At 45.4% G+C, this 26,461-nt stretch overlaps 1 protein-coding gene across 1 annotated transcript in view; it reads left to right on the top strand.

Moving 5' to 3' along the window:
- Positions 1-26,461, top strand: part of XYLT1 (xylosyltransferase 1) — a 375,167-nt gene that overhangs the window by 292,432 nt on the left and 56,274 nt on the right. The window contains exon 6 of the mRNA XM_017539936.2: positions 23,755-23,835. Coding sequence (XP_017395425.1) covers positions 23,755-23,835 — 81 coding nt within the window. The remainder of the gene's footprint in view (positions 1-23,754; positions 23,836-26,461) is intronic.

Here is a 26,461-nt window from a genome sequence, read left to right as displayed (position 1 = left end):
AGAGACGGGGTTTCACCATGTTGACCAGGATGGTCTCGATCTCTTGACCTCGTGATCCACCCGCCTCGGCCTCCCAAAGTGCTGGGATTACAGGCTTGAGCCACCGCGCCCGGCCTAGACAGCTCTTTAACCTTTTTTAATGCCAGGACTGACCTAAAGCATCCATCGACAGGCAGAGTGAGCCTACAGTTCTCAGAGTTCTCATGAAAACCAAGGTTCTGCAGAAAGCCAAGAGTGGTCTGTGGGCTTAGGACTTTCTGGGAAAGATGTGGTGGAGGTCAGAACAAATCAGTGTGAAAGGCAAGAACTAATAGGACTGTTTGACCCAGGGGATGCCATCATTTGGCTTAAATATCTTTCAGCTGTATAGTTTGTTTGCTTGGTATTTTGTTTGTCTCCTCATTCTTTCACAACTGAAAAATAAGATTCAGAGTCCTGGAGAAAAATAATGTGATGGTTCTCTCTTGAGTCATGTATCCATTCTTTGGCCAGCAGAGCATAGAGCACTTTGGTCATTCATTCATTCATTCATTCATTCATCAAAGAAATGCTCATTGAGATTCTGCTGGATGTTAGGCAATGGTCTAGACCAGCACTACCCAATGGAACTGTCTGGGGTGATGGAAATGTTGTGTAACTGCCACCTACTATGGTAGCCATTAGCTACAGGTGGCCATTGAGAGCTTGAAACATGGCTTGTGGGACTGAGGGACTAAATTTTAAATTTGATCTGATTCTAATTTAAAGTTAAATTAAAACCCTGCCATCGTGAGCCTTATATTGATACCTTGGGGTACAAACACTTCCACTAGAGAGAATGATACCACTGTTAACAAAACAAAAGAGAGTCCTGGATAAACAGTGCAGAAATAAATGTGGTCTCTATCCTCTGCCAATTTGATATTCTCACCAGATCCGAGATTGACCATGCATTGAATGTTGCAAGGTATTTTCTTCCGAATCCCTCCCTCTCCAGATCTCACAATTCTCGTTCCTCTTGGCAGCAGTGCTCTGTGTCCGTAGATGGGACTTTTCCAACCCTGGCATCTTCCTGCCCAGTGCATTGAGCATTCTTTCTTCTTGGCCAAAAAAAAAAAAAAGAAGAAGAAGAAGAAGAAAAAAGGCCTTCTTTTATGTGGCTTTTCTCCAGTGGCCGAGAGCATGGATGGTGCTCATGCTGGGATGGTCCAAGTGCATCCTGGGAATTTGGATGAGAGCCCGGGGTGATCCACCATGTGGCTGGTCTTTATCTTAGAGTCTACTATTCTTCCCTTGCCTGTTCCTGACATCTAACCGCAGGTGAAGAAGATTATTTTCAAGGGCAATCTGGAGTAATTGCATGTATTAAAAGTGGGATAAGGGAGGTGCATTTCTACCTTTTTAAAAATTGATGAGTGCAAAGATTTGGCTCAGTACAGGACCCAAGCAACAGAGTTTAGGTCCAGTCATCAGGTATACAGACAGACTCTGTGGATTCTTCTTATTATTATTTAAATATTTTCTCTCCCTTGTGCCACCCTGAGTCATTGTCCAGCATGGTGAGTGGTCAGTAGTAGCCACTCAAAGTAGATGCCCGGGGAAGCCCTTTAAGACGTGACACACTCCAGTAGCTAATCATGTTAGTTAACATTTCTTGACCACTTACTGTGCGTGGGATTCTAGGCCAAGTGATTTCCATGTATTATCTCATTTAATTCTCACAACAATCCCAGAAGGTAGATATTGTTACTGCATCGCACTTCACAGATGAAGAAACCAAGGCTGTGAGAAGTAAAGGAATTTTTCCCAGTGTCTCACAGCTGGTGGGGATTGGAGCCAGGATTTAAACACATGCTTCTTTGATCACAGGGAGCAGGGTCAGAGAGGAAGGGACCTGAGTTTTTTGCCAGCAGGCCATCATTTCACCTGCTGGATAGTTCTGGGGTGAAGCTCTCACAGTCATTTCACCCCCATCTAAATCCTTGGTTTCTGTATCTGGATGAGAATCCAGGAGACACAGTTGTCCAAGAATCAAGAGATGAGCAGGGTTCTTCATCAGAACCTGAAATCCAGAGTCACCTAATGTTCAGCCAACTGCCAAATTGCTCCCCGACTTCCTGCTTCAGTCCCCATTGGCATCCCAGTAAGATAACATATAGAACAGCACCAGGACTCAAAGAGCATTCAAGTGACTTGCCCCAAAGCCACACGACTGGTTCATGGCCAAGCTGGGATTTGAAAGCAGGCTAAGCTGACCCTCAAGTTCACCATGCTTTATGCAGTGTGTAACGTAAGTGGTTGGCCCCAGGGAGGGAAAGCCAGTCACGCAAGGATGCAAACGCTACGATGTGGCTGCCGAAGCCAGTGTAGACCCATCTGCAGATGGGTTCTTTCTTTCTCTGCCTACTGGAAGATCTGAGCTTCTCTGACTGTGTGCTCTAAACATAGACCTAGGAACCAACTGTCCTGCATTAGCAAGGACAGCATCAGCTTTCAAAATCTTCCCATTGGACCTCAGACCCTCCGTATCTCTCCCCTCACTGGCTACCTGGTGGTGCCCAGTGGAATTTTCGTTCATTTAAATATTAGCCTAATGCAAGCATAATTAGAAAAGAATGGCTTCTGTCCCCCTCCACCCACCACATATGCCTAATTGTTTCCAAGCAAAATCAAAGCAATGCTGGTGTGTTGTGCACCATCAAGTCAGTCCACTAGGATGTAAAAGAGGCCATGCAGTGTCAGCCTGACTGGATTTGAATCCTGTTGCTACAGTCTGAACAGTGCCTGCCTAAAAGTCATATGTTGAAGCCCTAACCTCTGTACTTGGAGATGGGGCCTATAAGAGGTAATTAAGGTTAAATGAGATCATAAGTGTGGAGGCCTGATCCTGGAGAAGTGGTGTCCTTCTTTATAAGAGACACCAGAGAGCTGGTTCTCTGTTTCTCTGCCATGTAAGGACAGAGCAAGAAGGTGGCCTTCTGCAAGCCAGGAAGAGAGCCCTCACCAGAATCAAATTGGCATACACTTTGGACTTCCCAGTCTCCAGAACTGTGAGAACATACATCTGTTGTTTAACCCACCCAGTCTATAGTGTCCTGTTACAGCAGCCTGTGCAGACCAAGGTACCTGTCCTCATCCCCTGTATGAGAGCTGTATGCTTTCAGGCAACAAGTCCAACCTTTGTGAGTCTCCGTATTCTCACCTGTAGAAGGGGATGACCATGATACCCAACAGGGAGCAGTAAAAGGAAGAATAGGCAGGTGGGACTCTAGGTACTCCTTTATTTCTAGCTCTCTGATGACAGCTGGGTGAGGTCTGGCACCGCTGTGTGACCTCCTCTCTGTCTTCTCACCGTCAAAACATTGGGACCAGGATGCTCAGTCATGCCGATGAATACAAAGCAAGGAGAGATGGTTGAGTCCGCCGGGGAGACCTTAGCTTACTGTACTCACCCATTGCATCAAGTAGTTGGTGTAACTGGTCCTGGCCCCAAGAGGCTTAAGTACAACCCAGGCCTGAGGCAGGAAACATTTTTAAAAAGGACGATTCATTTTGCGGGGAGGAAAGTTTCACAGAACAGTTATCTAGCCCACTAATAACCATGTCTGTAGCAACCTCTCCAGCACTAAGTGATCCTACTCTCAATTCCTCCTCCCTTTGGGTAAATGTAGGAGAGAGATGGGCAGAGGAGACCTTGCCATGGACAGCAGGCTAGAGTGCCCTCCCTAGAGCACTTTCCTCGTAGGGTGGTTAGACGCATGAGGGATAGTGGAACACAGGACCTAATCCAGAACTGAGCATTTTTTTAACAAGGAAAATTTTTGATGATGATGGTAGTGATGACAATGATAATTAATAATCCTGTGTAGTTATTAATTCTGGACAAAAACATGGTCTGGCCTTTTGTGTGATCACTTTCCATACACTCCTTTGCTCCTCTTATATTTCATGTCTCTATACCTTGTACTAATACAGAAGTGCAGATGGGGCAGGGGGCACCTGCCTTTGAGGAAGTCCAGTCATGGCAAGAGTGAGGAAGGTGGTTGCCTTGAGCTGAGCCGTCTTTGTCTGTACTCGGGCCCCCATATCCCCTCTCTGCTGCAAGGCTGTTTGAAGACTGCCCTCGTGTTTATTGGCCTTCTCTACCCCAATGAGGTGAAACATCGTATTCTATTTCTCGAGTCCATTTCTCCACTTACTTTGGAAAATCAAGTCAGTTTCTCCAGTTACTATTTGAATGCAACTGTAATCTACCTGAAGTTTCAAGTGGGAAACTTCCTTCCAATTCCCAGTCTCACCCACATCCCATCACCCCATCCCCAGGCAAGGGTGGCCTGCCTCTGCCCCTGACCTCCGGTGACCCTAGGCAGTGTCAGAAAGTGATTTGGACATCTGAGTAGGTCAGCTGCCTAGGGAATAATCATGGAACAGAAGCCAAAGCAGTAAGCAGAGTCTCCGTGGTTCATGAGACTCCCTGGCTGCCCCCTCCCACTCCCACCTGGCTTGAGTGAAGCAGGCCCATGCAGCTCAGATTGCGCAGCTCTAGAACCTAGATTCTGGCCTTGGCCCACTGTCTATAAGACCGGTTCATCCCAAGTGGATAATGGGAAGGGGAAGGCCATTTGGTAGTACTGGTCAACTCTCCCATTGTGGCGGGGGAAGGAGAATCCCACACTGGTGATTGTTCCCTTATGGAGAAGGAATGAAAACTGTGCCCCTAAAAGCCACCGCCCACCTCCTGTGTCCTTTCTCCTCCAGGATGGGATTTTCCTCGGTACAGTTTAATTGTATTCTTCAGTCAGCATTACTTGGCAAACCGAGCCAGGGGCACAAACATTGCCACCCTGTCTCAATCTAATGATGCTCTTCAGGATGCTGGAATCTAGTTTAAGGCCAAGCAGAAGCAATTTTTGATTACAGAGTCAATCTTTGTTTAAAAGTTTGCCACCCTGGGGAAGTTTCTAACAAGTTACTTTAAACAATGCATTCTCTGGACACCTACAACTAAATAGATCCATTAATCCAAATTGCTTTGCTGGGTTGTGGTTGAACAGTTCAGGAATTGGGGCAGTGTCTCAGACAGGCTTCATGACAGCGATGGCTGCAGTACCAAGGGTACTATTTTGTCATGAACTGAGCGACCAGGAGATGGCCCCGCCCTTGGGAGTTCCTTGTCACTGAGTCTGCGCAGGTGCTAAGCGCTTCTCCCATGGTCTCCTTTAATGTCTCAGCCAGCTGGTGAGATGGGACCTTCATTGTTCTCATTTGCAGGAAAAGGGAAATGAGCACATGCTCAGCTACCCAGAAGTGGAGCTCAGTGGAGCTTAAACCCACCTATGTCCTTAACAACGAGCCAGGGCCTCCCATGTATGGCCCGTGGGCCGCTTTCAGTATGCAAGATGATTTAAAGAGAAATGCAGGCGAGCCTTTGACAATGTCCATGTTTATCTGTTTTAACACATAGAAGGGAATATGAAAATGTCCAGCCCCAGATTTTGGAAGCTGAAGTTTCCTTAAAAAATAAATAATAATAAAAAAGGCCTGGCGTGGTGCCTCATGCCTGTAATCCCAGCACTTTGGGAGGCTGAGGCGGGTGGATCACGAGGTTAGGAGTTCAAGACCAGCCTGGCCAAGATGGTGAAACTCCACCTCTACTAAAAATTCAAAAATAAGCTGGGTGTGGTGGCAGGCACTTGTACTCCCAGCTACTTGGGAGGCTGAGGCAGGGAATTGCTTGAACCTGGGAGGCAGAGGTTGCAGTGAGCTGTGATCCTACCACTGCACTCCCGCCTGAGTGACAGAGCCAAACTCCATCTCAAAAGAAAAATAAAAAATTAAAAGTTGATTTAAATGAGAAAATATTAACAAGGCAACAATACAAGGGGTAAGTGGCTCTTCAGTCATTCAGCAAGTACTCATTGAGTGCCTGCTATGCTCCAGCTATTTTGCAGGGGGTTAGGAATACAGCAGTAAAGAAAGCACAGCACTGTTGTGCACCCCCCATACTCATTAGAGAAACAGACAGTAGATAAGTGAGCGGGTCACACAGCAGGTAGAAATGAGCACCAGGAAAACCGCAGCATGGAACCAGGATAGGGTGGGTCAGGAATACACTTCGACTAGATGGATATGCCAAATCGTGGTGAGGAAGATTGTGAATGACCCAAAAAAAGAGGGGTATCAGGTGAGGGATCAACAAACTTAATTTTTCGCTTTTATTTGAGGTTCAGGGGTACAGGTACAGGTTTGTTACATAGGTAAATTGTGTCCTGGGGTTTGGTGCAGATTATTTCATCATTCAGGTGATAAGCGGTGTGCCTGATGGGTAGTTTTTCCATCCTCATTCTCCCTCTCTTCTCAAGTGGAGACCCTGGTGTCTGCTGTTCCCTCTTTATTTTTTCTTTTTGTTGTTGTTGTTGAGACGGAGTCTTTCTGTGTCACCCAGCCTGGAATGCAGTGGGATGATTTCAGCTCAGTGCAACCTCCGCCTCCTGGATTCAAGTGATTCTTCTGCCTCAGCCTCCTGAATAGCTGGGGTTACTAGTGCACGCCACCACGCCCAGTGAGTTTTTGTATTTTTAGTAGACACAAGGTTTCACCATGTTGGTCAGGCTGGTCTCGAACTACTGACCTCATGATCCACCTGCGTCAGCCTTCCAAAGTGCTGGGATTTCAGGTATGAGCCGCTGTGCCCTGCCTGCTGTTCCTTCTTTGTGTCTATATGTACTTAAATGTTTAGCTCCCACTTACAAGTATAAATACATGATGTTTTGTTTTCTCTTTCTTTGTTAGTTCACTTAGGATAAAAGCCTCCAGCTCCATTCATTCAACAAACTTTTTTTTTTTTTTTTTGAGACAGGGTCTCATTCTGTTGCCTAGGCTGGAGTGCAGTGGCACAATCATGGCTCACTGGAGCCTCAACCTCCTGGACTCAAGTGGTCCTCCCATCTCAGCCTCCTGAGTAGCTGGGAGTACAGGCTCATGCCATCACATCTGGCTAATTTTTGTATTTTTTCTAGAGACGGGTTTTTGCCATGTCGCCCAGGCTGGTCTCAAACTCCATGGCTCAAGCCATCTGCCTACCTCAACCTCGCAAAGTGCTGTGATTACAGGCATGAGCCACCATGCCCAGCCTCAAAGTTTTTGCACATGTGCCCCAGAACCTAAAGTATAGTTAAAAAAAAAAAGTAAATATTTTAGGTTTTGTGGTACATATATGAACTTTCGTGATGATGAAACTCTGTCATTATAACACTAAGGCAGCCATAGACAGTATGTAAATGAATGGGCATGCCTGCATTCCAGTACAATTTTCTTTATAAAAACAGGTGGCAGACTTTGGTTTGTACTTGATTGTTCTGCAACATCTCCCGTGTTTCAGATCATGGTCTTGCCCAGAACACATCTCAGACCTTTCAAATTTAATGCCAACTCACTCACCCATCTTCCTAGGCATGGCTTTTGTTTCATTAGACGAGTCTGTCAATCCAGGTGGCGTTGAATCTGAATCACCTCAAGTGCTTCAGACTTCAGGACCCTGGATAGAGAATGAGTGATAGAGATCCCCAAGGCCTTCTGGTCTACCTCCCCTAGGCCTTGACCTTGATTTCCACCCAGTCCTGTGTAGCTGAGCCCTTTATTAAACAGCAGCCTCGTTTTATTTTATGTTCCCCAAACCTACTTAATGTGCCATTTCTGATCTTGAGCTGGCACAGAGCACATGAAACACAGCTCACGCATCAGTGTTGCCTGGCCAGGGGCAGCCAAGAGGAGACAGTTTGCACACAGTCCTCCATGGCTATCCAGCCCCATAGAGTTCCTGCCAGCCAGAGCATACTGTGTTTTCTTACCACCCAGCCTTCTCTGCCTAAACCCAGCATAAATGCCTGGTCCTCATTAGCATTGTAATTCACCCTGCACCACCTTCCTCAATCTGAATCAAAAAGGGTAATGTCACTGAATCCTGAGACTCATTGATTTCCGCACCTACCCTAGTTTTCTGCTCCCCAGCTAAAAGCACAGGAGTCATTTGTCTTTCCTTGGTTGACCAGGCAAGTTGCTGACTAATGCCTAAATGCCAGGGGATTCTCAAAGATTTCCCAGGGTGACTGGACACATGTTCCTGTAGTACTTTCTATAAATCCAGTTGATCCTCTGTGTCTGGTTTTCTATTGACTCTCTGCCTAGATGTGTCTGGGCTCCCCTTATCTCGGAGGTCCGTCTGAGGTTGCAATGCCAGTTCGGGGAGAGAGAGACTTTTAACTAAGGTGATGTCCACAAACTATATTTTAATGAACTAACAGCTGTAGGGCCTCACTGTGCATTTGTTCATTCATTCATACATTGTCAGTCAACACATGCTTGTTGGAAACCTACTGTATGCCAGACATTTGCCACAACCTAGGTTTATAGCCACCAGTAGAACTATTAACATTGCTGCCTTTGAGGAATATACAGATTAAGCCATTAAATAATGACATCTTCATGACATTGTCAGGAAAGAAATTTACATGCATATAATGCAGGAAGCAGATATGCATATAACCCCTTCTCTTCTAAAGGACCAGGGCAACCCCCAATCTGCTTTCTGTTTCTGTGGATTTGCCGACTCTGAATATTTCATAGAAATGGAATCATACAACGTGTGGTATTTCACGTCTGGCTTCTTTCACTTTGCATAATGTTTTCAAGGTTCATCCGTGTTGTAGCTTATATCAGTACTTCATCTCATTCCAGGGCTGAATAATATCCCATTGTCTGGATAGACCTCATTTGGCTTATCCATTTAGCAGGTGATGGACATTTGGGTTGTTTCCACTTTGGGCTATTGTGAATAGTGCTGCTGTGAATATCATGTACAAGTTTTGTTTGAACACCTGTTTTCCATTCTTGGCAGAATCACAATGACTCTTAAAATATGTGGTTCAGCTACTTAAGAAGGGAAGAAGTAGTAAGATAAAGTAGAAAAAGAGAGGGATTTCAGCTTCTGTAGAGGTATATCTTTCTTTTGTTTTTTATTTTTTTGGCCAGCCTTTTGAGAGCCAGCAAGGGAACCAATCACAGAGAGGGTGGTCTTGGTTTGGTCTCTTAACTCTTGGGTCCATCAACATCCTGAGGACCACAGCATCCCTGGGAAAACCTTTGGCGACTGCACATTGCAGCCTGGGGAAGCCTGCCCCCCTTCTCCCTTACTCAGAGCCGCATCCATAACAAGAGCTACCAGATAATCAAGCGATTACTATGTGGCAGGCACTGGATTGAGTCTTCCACACCCATGATTTCATCAAAGCTTCGCCCAACTCAGACAAGGAAACTGAGGCTCATGGGGATAAATCACAAGGAAGGAGTAGAGGTGAACTTTAAACCTATTTCACCTTTTGCTGAATGATATTTCTGCAGAACAGTGGCACATCAGGCTATCACAATGTTGGGCTCATCTCAGCTGAATCTGCTGATGTATCTGCCTTGGCATGAGAGGAATTCTGAGTTTGTGAATTCCATTTCAGGAAGCTGGCACAGCCTCGGAGATTGCATTCAACCTTTGTCCCTGTGTGCATTGAGTAACTGTAACATGCCAGACATTGTGCTAGCCCAGCCTTGCTCAACTGAGGTTCTTCATTTGAGCTGCAAAACACAGGAAGTGGGCAGACTGCCTGTGTTCTTGATTCTTGCAAAGATAGTATGTGACTAGTATGACTCTTACTGTGTAGAGAGAAGCTAATCCAGGATATACACAGATGCCTCGGAACACCAAGCCTCCATTCTCACAGGGACTTGGTCTTCATCTGAAACAGCACCTGACTCATAGTAGTTGTAGCATAAATGTTTGCAGAATGAGTCCATGGAGATAGAATGGTGTGCACAAATCTGCCTTCATCTACCACACGTCCTGTTTGGCACTTTATAATACAATCCTGCTTTTACAATGCAGCCATTTAAATATGCAGAGACCCAGCACTGAAAATAATTCATCAGTGACCAAGGAACTTGTGTCAGCAACTTCCCAACAAAGTTTGTGTGAGCAGATCCCAGATGACATTTGTTACTAATTTTGTTATTTTGGTTAGTAAAACACTATCAGTCACCAGAGGAACACAGGAGAAGTAGGACTAAGTATTTCCCCTGAGTAAATACCTCTCTGAGAAAATAAATAAATATCTGTAAATGAATAGTTTTTACCCAAGAAACAGGAGGTATGAGCTCACATAGAGTCAAACAAAACCCAGAATTAAGTGCCTTCATTGAAATGGGCCCATACAACTCCAAGTGATACCCAGCAGTTGAAAAGCAGAATTCATATCTCAGGTGAGAAATGAACACAGTTTTTGGCACATAGGAAGATGCTTAGCAAACATTAATGGCAGGGCCTGACTTGCTGAAGAAGTGGGAAATTTTATTTACCAGGAAAGCTAATAGAGCTTGAAGAATCTTAGAGTTACGAAAGAGCACAGAACGTTTAGTAAACGTCAAGTAATTCCAAAGATGGAGTAGGCAGGATGCAGGCGGAGAAAGGAAAGAGGGGCAAGGGAAGGGAAATAAAAGGAGAAAGGAAAAGGAAAGAGAAATTGAAGAGAGGAAGAAAAGGGAGAGAGGAGGGAAAAAAGGAGGGGAAAAGAAATGTAATTCACAGCTGCAAGAGTAACACAGCTAATACTTACCAAGTGTTTTCTGTACACCAAGTATCCCTGCTAACAGCTTAACCTGACATCATTCCTTCTAACCCCAGAACAACTCCACAAAGCGTGTCATATTGTGATTTCTGTTATTATAAAGGCAATGGTGCTGTTCAGAAAAACTGTCATCTGCCCAAGATTGGGCCGTTATTGAGGACAGAGCTCAGCCAGTTCTACTGCTGGGTAAGATGCCAGCCCCTGCCCTCTCCCAAAAGAGAACTGGAAATTAAATCAGCCGTTTTAAAAATGATTTTCGAACTTTCGTTTTTAGGCTACTAAACCATTTTTGCTCAATTGAAATTTCACCCAATACAGGTGGAAGTGAATCCTTGGTAAGGAAGCCTCAGCTGAGATGTCTTGAGGCCCCAGCTGCCCAGCCCCAACCTGGAGTTCCCCCAGATGCAAGTTAAAACTGATAATCTATATGATAACTTCTCATTTAAATCATTTCTGAAGTTTTCTTTGCCCAGGAACTATCAAGTTACTTCAAGGCCTGTGTCCTCTGTTTAAAAAAAAAAGAAATCTGTTTAAAATCTTTTTGCATTTCTCATCAGCCCTCTGAGATTAAACAAGCAACCTTGGAAATATGTGGATAAAGAATATACAGAACACAACATGTCCTGATCCTTCAGAATCTCTCTCTCTGTTGCAGAAGCCACAGCGTTTGTTTTTTCATGGTGTGTGTGACTTCCTGTCTGTGTTGCAATGCATTTTGACCTTGTTCCAATACAGACAGGCTAGTGAACGTGGCAAGGTGCCCAAGGAGAATGAGCTGCTTGGTGACCGTATCAACTGTCCTTCAAGCTCAATCTCACCTCAGGGCTGAAATTCAAACTGACCCAATCTCAGAGTTCTGGGACTTAGAGGTCCTTGCTGTATCCTACTCCTGGCACAGTGTAGACTCTAGTCCTGGAGAAGTCATAGTAAAAATAATGATAATAAGAGCACATTCTAGCATTCTGTGGGCTAAGTTGCCTAAGCTGTAGCAGATCTCTTGTTTTCACCAGCTTAGCATTTGTTACCCCACTTCTGGTACCAGTTTCTATATCAGGTAGAATTTTATAGCTGCAAGCAACAGGTAATTCCCTCTTACTTTATTACATCTTCAGACAACTCTGTGAAGTAAACAGTGTTATTGTCCTCAATTTAAAAAATGACAATAATTGAACACTGACTAGTTAAAAATGACCTGCCCAAGGCCACACAGCCAGTAAGGGGTAGAACTAGGACTCAAACCTCCATTTCTCTGATGTCAGGTCTACATTACTTTAACCACTCCAAATTCTGATACATTTGTATTGGTGTGTTAGGAAGACCTGTGTTGTGAAATGGAAATGGACAAATTAGTATTATAGGTCATGGCGATTAATGACCTATCATGGGCTGGGTGAATGGTAAAAAAGGTATCTGTTTTCAGCCGTGAGCACAAAGAGAAAGGTCAGCATGTCAGTGCAGTTCAGTGTCATTCAGTGGTCGTTTATATTCCAGCCCTTCCCAGTGTAACTGTCACCGAGCCAGCTTTTGCAAAGGCAAGCAGGGGTTTTCTAGGCAGAGGTGTAGGAAGAGTATTTCTGGCATTAGGGATGGTATAGACAAAAACCTTCATTCTGTCCTGCAGTGTGGTCATGCTAAGCAGTTTCTGAGGGCTACAGTGAAATGGACATTGGGACCCAAAGAGAAACAGGCATAAGGCTGACAGAACCTATCATGTTCCAGGCCTGTGCTGGACAGTTGGGGAACACAGATAACCCAGACAAAGTTTTTGTCCTCAGGGAGCTTACATTCAAGTAACTGGAATATACACAACTTAAATTTTTTGCCAGGAACCACAAGTGTGTAAGATTTGAAATGTCGCAGCTTAGTAGGAAACTAGCAAGGGGTGGGCATTCCCTTCTCTTGCATTTCTAGCAAAAAATATAGAAACCTCTTTTCAAGGAACTCCAGTTACTAGGCACCTGCTATGAGCCAGGCACTGTGTATGCCATACCCATAACACGCAAATAACTCACAGACCATTGTTAAATGCTCCCATTTGGCAGATTAGAAAACCAAGGCTCAGCGAGCGTGAGGAACTTGCTCAAAATCAGACAGCAAGAAAGTGCCAAAGATCAGAGAGAAACTACTGCAAACACCTCTCTGAAAATGGCTTTCCTTGTAAGGGTGTCTTGGCTTTCCTACTTAAATCACATTTACTTTTAAGATTCAGTCTTTTGATGCCCTCTGAAGTGGACCTCCCCTGGTTCCCCGAAGACCAAATCAAATAACAGGCTGTAATCAGTCATTGCATGGGAATGCAGAATTTGGTTAACCAAATGTTCTGCACATTTGACATGTCTCATGGCATATGAGGACAAGCAGACTTAAGAGAATCACAATACAATTAAGTAGACCCCACATACACATGTGCACATGTGCACGCACAAGCATGCACACACACCATCCCCCGACACCCCCCACCCAGCAGAATGTCAGTTTAGTTCATTTGTGATTCCAGTGGCATCCTAGGTTCCTACATGGCCCCTGGGTGCTGATTCTTATCAGTTACCTTTCCATTACAGCCACCTGAAGGAAGGGCTGCTGTGTTAAGAGTTCTCATTGATGGAACGTCAGATAAACTGCCTCATAGAATGGCTTACGTATGTTTAAAATGAAAAACATGTTTCTTACAAATGTCCTGTGAAAGCACTGAGCCTTTGTGAAATGCTTTGCCGGTCCGTTCAAATGCAATGAGCGTGTTTTAATGCCACATCATTTTTGTCAGTACAAAAAGGTAAATCTAATTAAAAGTGATTGGGTTTTATCATCCAGGTGGTTCTCCAGTTTGCTGCCTGCCTTTTGTAGTAGAAGGTACTGTCCCCTGGAGTCCCCAGCAAGCTTTTTGTAGCCTCCCCTGAATGCCTGTGCTTCATTTCACCTGCTGTCTCACTTCATATCACAGACACCTACCTATATGTCTGCCTCCCCCAGCGTTCTGTGGGTTCCTTGAGGACAGTTGGCACAACCATCTTATCCCCTGCTGTCCCAGGCCCTGTTTGTCACAGGGCCTGACCTATCGAAGAAGTGGAAGTCATATTTTTCCCAGGAGACCCAACAGTGCTTGTGAAGTCTTAGAGTTATGAAACAGCATAGGACATTTAGAAAACTTCAAGTAATTCCAAAGATTGACTAGGCAGTGCTGGGTCACAAACAACCTTGCAGGCCTTGCCAAGGGGTGAGGACACTGTCCTTCAGCCGATGGAGAGCCATTGAAGGTATTGAGTCAAAGGATGACATGGTCAGACTCATGTTTTAAGAAGATCCTGCAGCTGCTTCCCAGAGGATGGAGTACAGGGGAGCCTGGAGGCCAGGCCAGCATGTTATCCAGTTCACTTTTCCTCATGGTAGCTGGAATTATGCCTGTGGAGTCAAGGAAGAAATGTAGTCTTTAGCATTTTTCATACCTTTCCTCTGTATCTTAGCAAAATAAGTCTCTCTGTAAATTTAGATTACATTTTTAAACTTAAAAAAAAAAAAACACCAATGTCAGCTTTTATTTGAGGTTCAGTGGGTGCATGTGCAGGTTGGCTCCAGGGGTATATTGTGTGATGCTGAGGTTTGGGGTTGGAATGCCCCCATTACCCAGGTAGTAAGTGAGCACTGTACCCACTAGGTTATTTTTCAGCCTTTGCCCTCCTTCACTCCCCTCATTTCTAGTCACCAGTGTCTGTTCGCATTTTCACACCCACAAGAACCCAAATTTTAGCTCGCACTTATCAGTGAGAACATGTGGTATTCAGCTTTCCGTTCCTCTGTTAATTCACTTAGGATGATGGGCTCCATCTGCATCGTGTTGTGGAAAAGGATATTGTCCTTTTGGTGGCTGCATTGTGTTGGTGGCATCATATTGTCCAAAAGGATGTTGTCTTTTTGGTGGCTGCATAGTGTTCTGTGGTGTATACGTACCACATCTTCCTTATCCACTTCACCATTGACGGGCCCCTAGACTGATTCCACATCTTTACGATTGTGAATGGTTCTGCAGTGAACATAGAGATGCATGTACTATGACTGCATTTGAATCAGGAATCTGCCTTATTTCCAATTACTTTGCTCTTACCTCTTCTTCAGTGAGTCCTGGACTTGGCCTGTATTCACTGATTCTCTGCAATCCTGGACTTTTCTGAGTTTTCCTGTAGGGGAGAAGATGTCAGTAAGGTCCCTTACAGAAACTGTCTGGAGTATGGAGGAAAAATAGTGGCAGTGTCTCCTCCTGTCCCAGATAAGCCCTGGGGAAACATGCGTTGGAATCCATTCATTAAATAGCAGGATGGGTTAGAATCCATTCACAAGATGAAAGGATGGGTTAGGATCCTTTCATGGGATGGAAGGCAGGGGGAGGAGGAAACTTGCTGGACTTCAGATTTTACAGAAGCACGGAAAAAAAGACTGAGGTTCTACCTGTGTCAACCCCTGATGTGCACCTTACGCTCAGCAACAGTCTCCTCAAAGGGAAGTAGGAGGCTTCTGAAGGCAGCTGCAGTTTCCTGTTTGTTTCCTGGCTCTGTGTCTACAGAAATGGATCACATTCCACAAGGAACAGGGGATTGAAAAGAGCTCAGGCTGTGGCCCTGGGGCACTGAGGTCTGCATCTCCCCTCCACCACTCGGAAGGCCTGAGAAGCCATGAAAGTTCTTCCAGTCCTAGTTGATTTATGTGCGAATGAGTACCTCCTGGGCGGGTTGTTGTAAGAGGAGGATAAGCGCTCAACACTTGGTGAGCGACAAAGGGAAATCTTTCTGCAGTTACTATGAAGCATTTTCTCATGAATCCCTTGACTCTGGGATTCCTTCCCCCAAATGACTCCCCAGCTCACTGGGCAAAGACATAGGGAGGAGCATTCCTGGCAGAAGGTGTGGAATGGGTGAGATGTGGATACAGATGTGGATGATAGACCCCGCACGGGGGCTCACGCCTGTGATCCCAGAACTTTGGAGGCCAAGGTGGGTGGATCACCTGAGGCCAGGAGTTCAAGACCAGTTTGGCCAACATGGCCAAACCCCATCTCTACTAAAAATACCAAAAAAAAAAAAAATTGCTGGGCATGGTGGCACATGCCTGTAATCCCAGCTACTCGGGAGGCTGAGGCAAGAGAATCTCTTGAACCCAGGAAGCGGAGGTTACTGTAAGCAGAGATCTTGCCACTGCACTCCAGCATGGGTGACAGAGTGAGAGTCCATCTCAAAAAAAAAAAAAAAAAAAAAAAGTGAATGATGGACTGAGCTCTTCCCATGGGGCAGGTGCTGTCTGTGCTGACCATAGAAGCCACAGAGATGAGCCCTGCATACCAGGCATGTGTTAAGCAAGCAGTGAATATTTACTAAACACCTGTTATGTGTCAGGCTCTGGAGGAACAGAACGTAAATAGACCCAATGCCTGCTCATCCCAGGATTACCGCGGTGGTCCTGGAAAGCACTGTCCATGGTGCTACCCCATCGTCCAGATGCTGGTTCTCTTGGCAGGCAGGTGGGCACCAGCTGCAGCATCTGCCCCAGGCACTGGAGAGGATGGTTCTTCACCCACCCAGTTGCTTTACCAAAGGCCCTTTCCACTTCCGTGTGCAGCTCCTTTGTTCTCCAGGGTCCCACTGGTGATTGATCCTTTGAGGAACCCAGAAGGCCCATGCTGAAGCCCACCAGGCTGCTGGAGAAGCCAAGAGCTTGCCAGCTCTGCAGGACATCCAAGCTCCATCAGTTTTGCAATTTCCTTCTCCCCTTCCATGCCCCTGGCAGCCCGCAGGCTTGGCTTCTGTGCAGTGGTGTGAGTCTCGGCCATGCTCTCAACTCTTAGAGAAGCCCCAATCCATGTAGTTTGCTTTCTGAAATAAGACTTAAAAATCATCTTAGAGTGAACAATTCCACATCTGGGAATTGGATCCTACAGAAACCTATCATGCCCACATGTGGAAAGATAGATATGCAAGGATATTCCGTGGAGCAGTATCTGTAAGGGGGAGAAAATGGAAATAAGTGTCCATCACTAGGGCATTAGGTATGCCCTTTCTGTAGGATCCTGTTCAACCGTTAAAAGGATGAAGTCTGCCTGTATGTGCTGATGAGTCAGAGAAGCGGCATATGTCATTACACAAAAATCCATGTACATACATGTTAGCATTGATATAATAAGAAATGGATATAAATGTAATAGCATCTACCTCTTAGGGTTGTCATGAGGATGAAGTGGGTCAGTAGATACAAATACTGCATAATAGGCTTTCAAGTGTTAGATGATGATGTTGTGGCTGTTGCTGGTATTTCATTCTTTATCTTGCTGTGATCTAAGCTTTCATAATAATTTTAAAAGCATAGGAAAGGGTTACAAGAGGCCATGCCATTATCTTGTTTTCTATACATTGGATTCATCACAGGAGACTGAGCTTTTTGCCTCTGTGCAGTGTGCAGTTCTCCTGTGGTTGCACAGCCCTCAATGGAGCGACGTACCTGAGGTCACCAGCTCATCTTCATTTGCCCACGACTATCCAGTTTAAACGTCCTGTGTCATGGGAACTCCCTCAATCCTGGGCAAACCAGGACAGCTGGCCCCTTTCATGTGTGCCCCTGGGAGGCCAGTTGATTTAGGAAGTATACAGACAAGTGGTCGCTACTGCTTTTAATGCGTAACAGGAAAAAAAAATAACACACAAATAGTACATCAGAATGGAACAGTATTCAGCCTTAAGAAGGAAAGAAATTCTAAGATATGATACAATGTGAATGAACCATAAGGACACTGTGCTAGTTAAATAAGTCAGCCACCAAAACGCAAATCCTGTACAATTCCATTTATATCGGGTACATAGAATAATTAAAACGGTAGAGAGGAGGTAGAATGGGGGTTGTCAGGGTCTGTAAAAGAGAGAAATAGAGAACTCTTATTTCAGGTAAGAGAGTTTCAGTTTTGCAAGATGAAAGGAGTTCTGGAGATGGGTACTGGTGATGGTTTCATAGTCTTTCACAACAGCGTGAGGGCATCTCATACAACTGAACTATACACTTCAAAATGGTTAAGATGATAAATTGTATGTTATATGTATTTAATCACAATTTTAAAAATATTAAAAAAGAACAGTACATCTGAGAGGGCATGGTGGTTCATGCGTATAATCCCAGAACTTTGGGAGGCTGAAGCAGGCAGATCCCTTGAGCTCAGGAGTTCAAGACCATCCTGGCCAACATGGTGAAACCCCATCTCTACTAAAAATACAAAAATTAGCTGGGAATGGTGATGTGTGCCTGTAATGCCAGCTACTTGGGAGGCTGAGACAGGAGAATCACTTGAACCCAGGAAGCAGAAGTTGCAGTGAGCTGAGATCATGCCACTGTACTCCAGCCTGGGTGACAGAGCCAGATTCTGTTTTTTGTTTTTTTTTTTTAAAAAAAAAAAAAAGAGAAGTACACCAAATATCATAAACATTGGTGCATAAGATGAAGCTAAAGTGGCATTTAAATTAAATATACTATGAAGTAACTTAGAGATTGTGGGTACCTCATCTCTGCCAAAGCAGAAGTTGGGGAAGCCCTGATGTTGTCTATTCTTAGCTCAGATTGAAAGTGCTTCAATCCTCAACTTCCTCAACGTCACAGTCCCTCATCCACCACCATAGTCTTTCCTTTTGTTTTTTGTTTTTATTTATTTTTATTTTTTGAGACCGAGTTTCACTCTTGTTGCCCAAGCTGGAGTACAGTGGCATGATCTCGACTCACTGCAACCTCTGCCTCCCGGCTTGAAGTGAATCTCCTGCCTCAGCCTCCCGACTAGCTGGGATTGCAAGCACCTGCCACCACATCCAACTAATTTTCATATTTTTATTAGAGACAGGGTTTCACCATGTTGGTCAGGCTGGTCTCAAACTCCTGACCACAAACGATCCACCTGCCTCGGTCTCCCAAAGTGCTGGGATTACAGGCGTGAGCCACTGCCCCCAGCCTCCCCATAGTCTTTCATGTGCATTTCTGCCCCACAATGGCTGGTTCATTGCAGTCCAGGAGGGCTAATTCCAGTGCCCCCTGGGCTCTGTGCACACTTGGCAGCATCAGGGAGTTTGAAATCCTGAATTCTGACATTCACAAAATCCTGCATATAACTTTGGCTTTAGTGTTGTCACCTCACCATTGGTTTGTGAGCACCTCTGGCAGGGTCCTTGACAGTATCCTGCAGTGAGGAAGGGGTTCTGGGGCACGAATGCCAGGTGAGCACTGGGAGCCTGAAGAGGTGCAGTTGGCTGTGTGTTGGGCTCCTTCCTAGTGAAAGCTGAGCAGGCTCCATCTCATCACATGCCACCAACAGAGAGGCATTGCTTGTTTGCCTCTGTGTGCCCAGGGCACCTTTCCCATACACCATGAGCTCCTGGGTACTACGGGAACCTGAGAACTGTGCCCTCTCTTCCTTCATATCTTCATGCCCAGAGCTGTTATGTAGAGGAGACACACATAGTGGTGCCATGGCCCTCTGAGAGCCAGTCCATCAGTCTGATACTAGCTGGGAAGGGGCCTTGGTCATCTCTGAAACAAAGCTCTGCAGAATATTCCATGGGTGTTATGCACAGAAAGCCTTCCAAGTTCAAATCAGGTTGGGCCTTGACACTGTTTTCCCCAGTTCAAGGTGTCTTAAGCTTCTGATGTTCATGTTGGTAATAATAGTGCTGTTATAATAGCTGACATTGATCAAGGGCTTACGGTATGCCAGGTACTGTGGCACAGGTATTAGGTACATTTTTTTTTTAATACTCTCAACACCTAAGTCTTGTTGAAATGAAAGTCAGTTGCTCATAGTCTGGGCTCTCTAGAAGAAACCATGAGGAGAAGAGAAAGATGGAAAGTAGAGAATTAACTACTGATATTCATACTTGACATAGAGCAATGCTTTTGAAACTTTGAAGAGCACATGCATCATCTGGAATCTGGTTTAAAAACACATTTTTACTCAAGAGGTATTGGGTGAGGCCTGAAATAGGGCATTTCTAATAGCAGTGGGCTGCAGACCAGTCTATGAGAAGGAAGACATGACAGCACCTGTATTTTTTCTCCTGCACTTGAAATGGAATTCATGCATTCATTCATTCATTTTCTCATTCATTCACTATCATGTGTAGAGGTAGTCTCATAGTAGAGAACACAAGCTGTGGCATTTGTCTCCAGGTTCCAGTTCTGGTTCTGCACTTTACTAAATGGATGATTTCTCTGAGTCTCAGTTGCCCATCTGTAAAATGAGAGTGAAATTCACTTTTTTTTTTTTTTTTTTTTTTTTTGAGACGAAGTCTCTTTCACCCAGGTCGGAGTGGAGTGGAGCTATCTGGGTTCACCACAACCTCCACTTCCCAAGTTGAAGCAATTCTCCAGCCTCAGCCTCCCAAGTTGCTGGGACTACAGGTGTACACCATCACATCTGGCTAATTTGTTTGTATTTTTAGTAGAGATGGGGTTTCACTGTGTTGACCAGGCTGGTCTGGAACTCCTGACCTCAAGTGATCCACCAGCCTCAGCCTCCCCAAGTGCTAGAATTATAGGCATGAGCTACGACAGCCAGCCAAAATTCACTTTTTATAGCATCATTGTGAACGTCAAATGCAATAAAATGTGGCAAAAGCCTTCCCTATGGCCTAGGGCATGGTGCAAATTTAGTAAATAGCTGTGACTTAGGAGATTATCTTATTACTCATTTTTTAATTCATTTCAACCAAGATTCCCATATGGCTCCCACTAAATTTGTTTTAACACTTGTTTCTTACTTATTTCAGCATAGACTTCCCAGTGACTCCAATGGTAGTAGCAACGGGCCCCAGTTACCCTCAGGAAGCAGAGGAACTGGCATAGACCAAGAGACAGGATTTCTAATCATTTCAGCAAAAAGTAGACGGAAATTGATGACTAGACAGATACAAGGGATGAACTATGGGAACCATTTGGCAAATGACTCCACCAGAAAAAAGGAGTAAGGAATGTGTGTGAGTGGGAGAGAGGGAGAGGGAGAGAGAGAGACAGAGAGAGAAACTGGAACGGGGTAAAATGTCAACAGATCGCAAGCTGTTAATTATCTGGAGAGAACTAAATATTATGTAGGCAATTATCGACAGGCGTCTGAAAGCAACAATAGGAGAATTTGGTCCTCAGCCAAATTCCATCTCCTTTTGGAGAAGGACTGGGGAGACAGGCTTTAGTATTCAGAGCAGGCATTTCACACAGAGGGAGAGCGAGGGGCCCGGGCCCCTAGGCAGGGGTCTCCCCCACCCCCCGCCCCATCCGTCCAGACAATCCATCAGGGTATTTGCCAAGCACACAGTGCTTGGCTTTGAAAGGCAGCTTTGCCCAAAAGCTCCGGGCCTTGAAACCTCAGCCCCCTCCTAATCCACCCTCCGTCCCCCAAGATGTCATCTTTTGAGACGATTTCATGTGGAAGCATCGCTAAGTAAATTCGCTAAATGCCTATTCATCCCCGTCAGATGGGGACTCGGTGAAGCGGTAAATGTGAAAATGGCCCCAGCTCACAGCCCTGAAAGGCGCTTTCTGGAGTTGCCAAATGGAACTGCAGCCGCTGACCCTGGGAGGCCTGAGGCTTCACGAGAAGGGGGCCCAGGAGCCCTGGCCCGGCCCCTTCAATCCTCCCACTAAGGGCGCCTGAGAGGCCTTATTTATTATTCCAGCTGCCCGGGACCCATTCAGAGGTTAACTTGTCCCGTATTCATCAGGACAACAATAATGAACTGTCGCAGAGAGTGGCGAGGGGGTTGGTAAATAAGGGCTGTTAAGACGCAGAGATGGAATGGGCCTCTTTATGGTTTGGAGAGAGACATGGCTTACATTTTTTTATGGGCCGATTTAGTTTCCACCTCTCGCAGCAACTTATTAAAGCGGCCCTGTCCCCACAAGCTACAGATAACAGAGTCAGAGGCACCAGTGGACTTTTCCTTGGCATGCACAATGGGGTTTAATTAACCACGCAGGAGATGCACCATTGTACAGACATGTGGGGTTAGCCCTTTGCGAACATCCCTGGGTTCACCTCTGCGCCTATCAGCAAGGCTTGGCTTTCCGTGTGAGTGCCAGATTCACCTCTCTGCAGACACACAGGGTTTTTCTGGTGTCTGCCGCTGCTAGAATAGCTGGTTTTGAACTGATGTTGATTTCAGTAATAGGATGGGACATAAGCAGCGCTCATTTTCACTGCAGCATCTCTTAACTGCTTTGTGCCCCCTCCACTGGAATTATGAGTTGGTCAACATGAGTCATCCAATGAGAGAACAGTGGCTGGAGTGGAGCGACTTCGGAGTCGCAGGGACATGAAGGAGGGGCTGAGCCAGAGGAGCAGCTCCAACCAAAGAGTTGGGAGGCAGATAGAGCAGGCAGCGTGCGTTGATTGTGCACCTACTGTGTGCCCTGTAAATCCACCCAGTTGTCAGTTCAGTACGTAGGCATGATGGACCTACTATGTGCTGGGCATGTTTAATGCTCAACCCAGGTGCATTCAGAGAAAGCCACCATCCAGAGAGGCTAAATGACTTACCCTTGGACACACAGCTGACTCAGTCATGGAGCTGGGATCTGTCCCCTGACCTGTTTCTGCCCAACATTGCTGTCTAAGCCACCATCCTGCTTCTCAAAGGTCTTGCTTCTGTGTTAGCCCCAGAGATGTCTTTTTATCTTTCTGCCGTCTTCTCTTTTTCTCCCCACTTGAAACAATAGTTAACGCTTTCCTTCTAAGTAAAAATTCCGAAGCAGAGAAGGCTGGTTATAAAGGGGCTGTCACATCGCAGCATTTACCTGTTTGGGTTTATTCAGGAGAAGAGGCGACTGCGTTTCTGGCAGATGGAGACCCGTGTGACTGCCTTTTAAAATACTGTCACAGCTGTATGCACAAGCTGATTAGCTGTGACTACACTGCTAGTGCTGAGATTGATGGCGATAAATTTGGGATAACAATGCTGGGAACGATGTCACTCGTTTGTATTGCATTTCGTATTTTTTAAAGCTCTCAATCAGTAGCCCAGTGGTTATCGAGGACTTGGTATCCATCCATTTATTGATGCATTCATTGCTCAAAGTGCATTTGAAGGAGTCAGTTTGAATGCATGTCATTTCGATTGATTGATTGGTTGATTGAGAAGGAGTTTCACTCTTGTTGCCCAGGCTGGAGTGCAATGGCACGATCTCGACTCACTGCAACCTCCAGCTCCTGGGCTCAAGTGATTCTCCTGCCTCAGCATCCGGAGTAGCTAGGATTACAGGCATCTGTCACTAGGCCTGGCTACTTTTTTGTATTTTTTTTAGTGGAGACGGGGTTTCACCCTGCTGGTCAGGCTTGTCTCGAACTCCTGACCTTAGGCGATCCACCTGCTTCGGCCTCCCAAAGTGCTGGCATTACAGGCGTGAGCCACCGTGCCTGGCCTTTTATTTATTCAACAATCATTAATATAGCTCCTACTGTATGCCAGTGTTGAACAAATCCATCTGGGCTCTGTCCTCGTGGAGCTTACATTCTAACATAAGCAAGGACAGTGCTTTCAGGTGGTGATACAATAGTGAAGTATTATAAACACAGCGATGTTATAAAGATCAGGGGAGAGGGGGAGGCGGTTAGTACTTTAGGTTAAGTGGTCAGAGAAGGTCTCTCTAAAAGAGGTGATATTTGAAAGGAGACCTGATGAAAAGACCAAGCCAGCAATACTGGGAGAAATTTCCCAGGCCGGCAAGTACAAAGGTCCTGAGGTTGCTATGCATTTAGCATTGGGCTGCACACTGATGCCCTGCTGTTTGCCAAATCCAGTGGTGGGCGCTGGAGATTCCCAGTCAAGTAGAGCACCACACTTGCCCTCAAAGAGTCCCCAATATAGTTTAATTCTCAACCCAGGTAGAGGAGAGAAATGCAGGCAGCCCATTTTAATGTAGTGTGATAGAGGAAGTGATGGTGACATAAGGATGGTGATGTAAAGAGGATGCCTCATCAGCCTGTGTGCAAGTGATCAGAGGAGGCGCTTCAAGCAGAATGACATACTCGGTGAAACGTGGTTTCTGTGTCAAAGACAGTGCCCACGGTCTCTGGCCTGACTCTCCCCTTGGTTTCTTTCCACAGGACAAATGACCAGTTGGTGGCGTTTCTCTCCCGATACCGAGATATGAATTTCTTGAAGTCACACGGCCGGGACAATGCAAGGTAGCACCTCAACCCCCCTACCCCTGTGCAAAATGGAAATGAACATCTGAGCGATCATTTGGGGACTTTTTTCTAGGTTGGTTTCATGTGACCACAGAAGAGTTGAGGGTGGGAGAAAGGTGTGGCACCAGCTGTCCTTGGTGGTTGGTGTCTGCATGGGATCTGAAGTAGTCCTTCCTCTCAGCCAAGGACAAAGATAACTGTAGATGTTTCTCATGGTGTGACAGCCTTTTTATCCTTTTCCCCCCAGGACTTCTTGAGTCCAGTATCTCATTGCAGCATCCCTTTCAGTAAGGCACCCATGGTTAATTCCCATTTTATTGGTGGGAAGACTGAGGCACGTAATCAAAGCAATGTCCCCAGATCGTTCATTCAGTCAGCCAGTCATTCAAATATTTACCAAGCAGGGGCATATGCCAGTCACTGTTCTAGCCACAAACAAGACCAAGTCATTACTCTCATGGAATTTACCTCCTGGGGGGAAAGAATGTCATGCCAGCCTTGACTTGAACCCAGGGGTCCTGATCCCAGCACCATGTCCCCCTCACTCCTTGACCAATGACCAACACATCAGCAGGGGTTGGAGGCACCCAGAACCTCAACCCAGATCCCTCACACCTCTCTCACTTAAAATGAACAATGTCAAAATAATAATGATATAATAATAATAATAATGGCATCTCTACAGTTCAGCATTGAGCTGAGCCCAAGTCTCCATGACCAGCCATCAGCTGGAAGGAATATGGTCTTGAGCGCCCCCTGTAGGTGAGATCACAGGATGGGCTTCCCCATTCCAATAGAAAACGCCATTGAAAACCAGTCCAGGGTGGCTCTGACATCCTGGGGTCTTTGTCTAGCATTGAATCTGGCAGTGCATGGGATAATTTCAGCTTGTTAGCGTGCGTGGTTTAGCTCTCAGAGTATTTTGTTTTGTCTTGTTTTCATTCAGTTGCTTCGTTTGAAAATTAATAGCCCCGTTTAAAAACAATACTTCCTATGAAAATGCAGATTTCTAGCCAGTCTTCATAAGTCTGAAGGTCCATTAAGTCAGTGCCTGGATTTTCTCATGGCAGTTATTTCCTGGATCTTAGGTTGCTTGGTCCTCACCTGTCCCCCTTCCCCAACCCGGCTCACAACCATGTCTCTGTAGCATCTGCTTTAAATCCTCTGTGTCACTGCTGGTGGGGGTGTCATTTTAGCTGACTCTATGACTCAGTTTTCCTAGTTATCCACAGCAGGAGAGGAACAAAAGCAAACAGGTACACCTGTAATCCCAGCACTTTGGGAGGCCGAGGCAGGTGGGTCATCTGAGGTCAGGAGTTTGAGACCAGCCTGGCCAACATGGTGAAACCCCGTTTCTACTAGAAATACAAAAATTAGTTGGATGTGGTGGTGCACACCTGTAATCCCAGCTACTTGGGAGGCTGAGGCAGGAGAGTCGCTTGTACCCAGGAGTTAGAGATTGCAGTGAGCTGAGATTGCACCACAGCACTCTAGCCTGGGTGACAGAGTGAGACTCTATCTCAAAAAAAAAAAATATATATATATATATATACACACATACATAATATATATGTAAAGAAGTAACCCTAGAATCCTTGTGTCATATCATTTTTCTAAATTGAAACTTTGATTTCATTCTGCTGACAAGTTATAGATTGTTTCTGCCCTATTCACACCCTACCTTCTTTACATTTAAAAGGAGTCCCCTTTCTGCAGCACCTGAATTTGAAGAGGCACTGTAAATTAGCACAGATTAGTTTGCTACATTCAGGCCACTGAGGGTAGAGGCCTGGCTGGATCAGTAAGAAGAATCACGGCCACTGTATATTATGCTCCTACTAAGTGGGCCCTTTTCATTAGGATCCAAATTTATTTTCGCAGCCACGCAGTGCAGCTGTAAGAATTACTCTTCCCATTTGTCAAGCTTCTGGAGTTTACATGATTTTTCTGATGATCGTATAGCTGGCTAAATGCTAGAATTTGAACCCAAGTTTTTCTGGCCCTATAGCCACAGGAGCAAGGTAGGGCTGGGCAATTATTCCATGGAAGTAGTTAGTTGTCAAAAGTGGCTTGGATATTGGTGTTCCCGGCCCTCAGGTAGAGAAGGAAGAATCCTTCTTCTCCAGGTAGCAGCTAATAGGTGATTTGTGCAAACAAAGTTGCATCTCAAGAAAGGATCCATCCCATTGTAAATGTATCAACTTGTGTGTGAATTACATCCACCCTAATATTATTGTTTCAGCCTAGTCAGGATTTATTCTCTGTGCACTATTTGTCAGGCACTGTGCTAGGAACTGAGCATAGCACAGTTAAAAGCGGGGACTGTGAGGTTTCGCTTTCTGGTTTGGAATTCTGATCTACTGTGTCCTCGCTGTGTTGCATTGGGTGAGTCACTGAACCTCTCCGAGCTGGTGTCATAATATTGTATGAAAATATTAATAGACCTACACTCATTTGGTCATGGAGAGGATTAAATGAGATGCTGCATATACAGCATTTGGCATAGTACATGTCTGTGATGATGGTGGTGATGTCAGTGATTGTGTCATCGTTACAATGAGCATAGAACTCAATTCTTGCTAATAGGAGAAAGAAATGGTTGGAGTATGGGCCTGAATTGTGC

Source organism: Cebus imitator, unplaced genomic scaffold (assembly GCF_001604975.1).
Source record: "Cebus imitator isolate Cc_AM_T3 unplaced genomic scaffold, Cebus_imitator-1.0 Scaffold122, whole genome shotgun sequence".
In the NCBI taxonomy this organism is placed as follows: Eukaryota; Metazoa; Chordata; class Mammalia; order Primates; family Cebidae; genus Cebus; species Cebus imitator.
The sequence above is the reverse complement of the archived record's forward strand: the minus strand, read 5'-3'. Positions and strand labels throughout refer to the sequence as shown.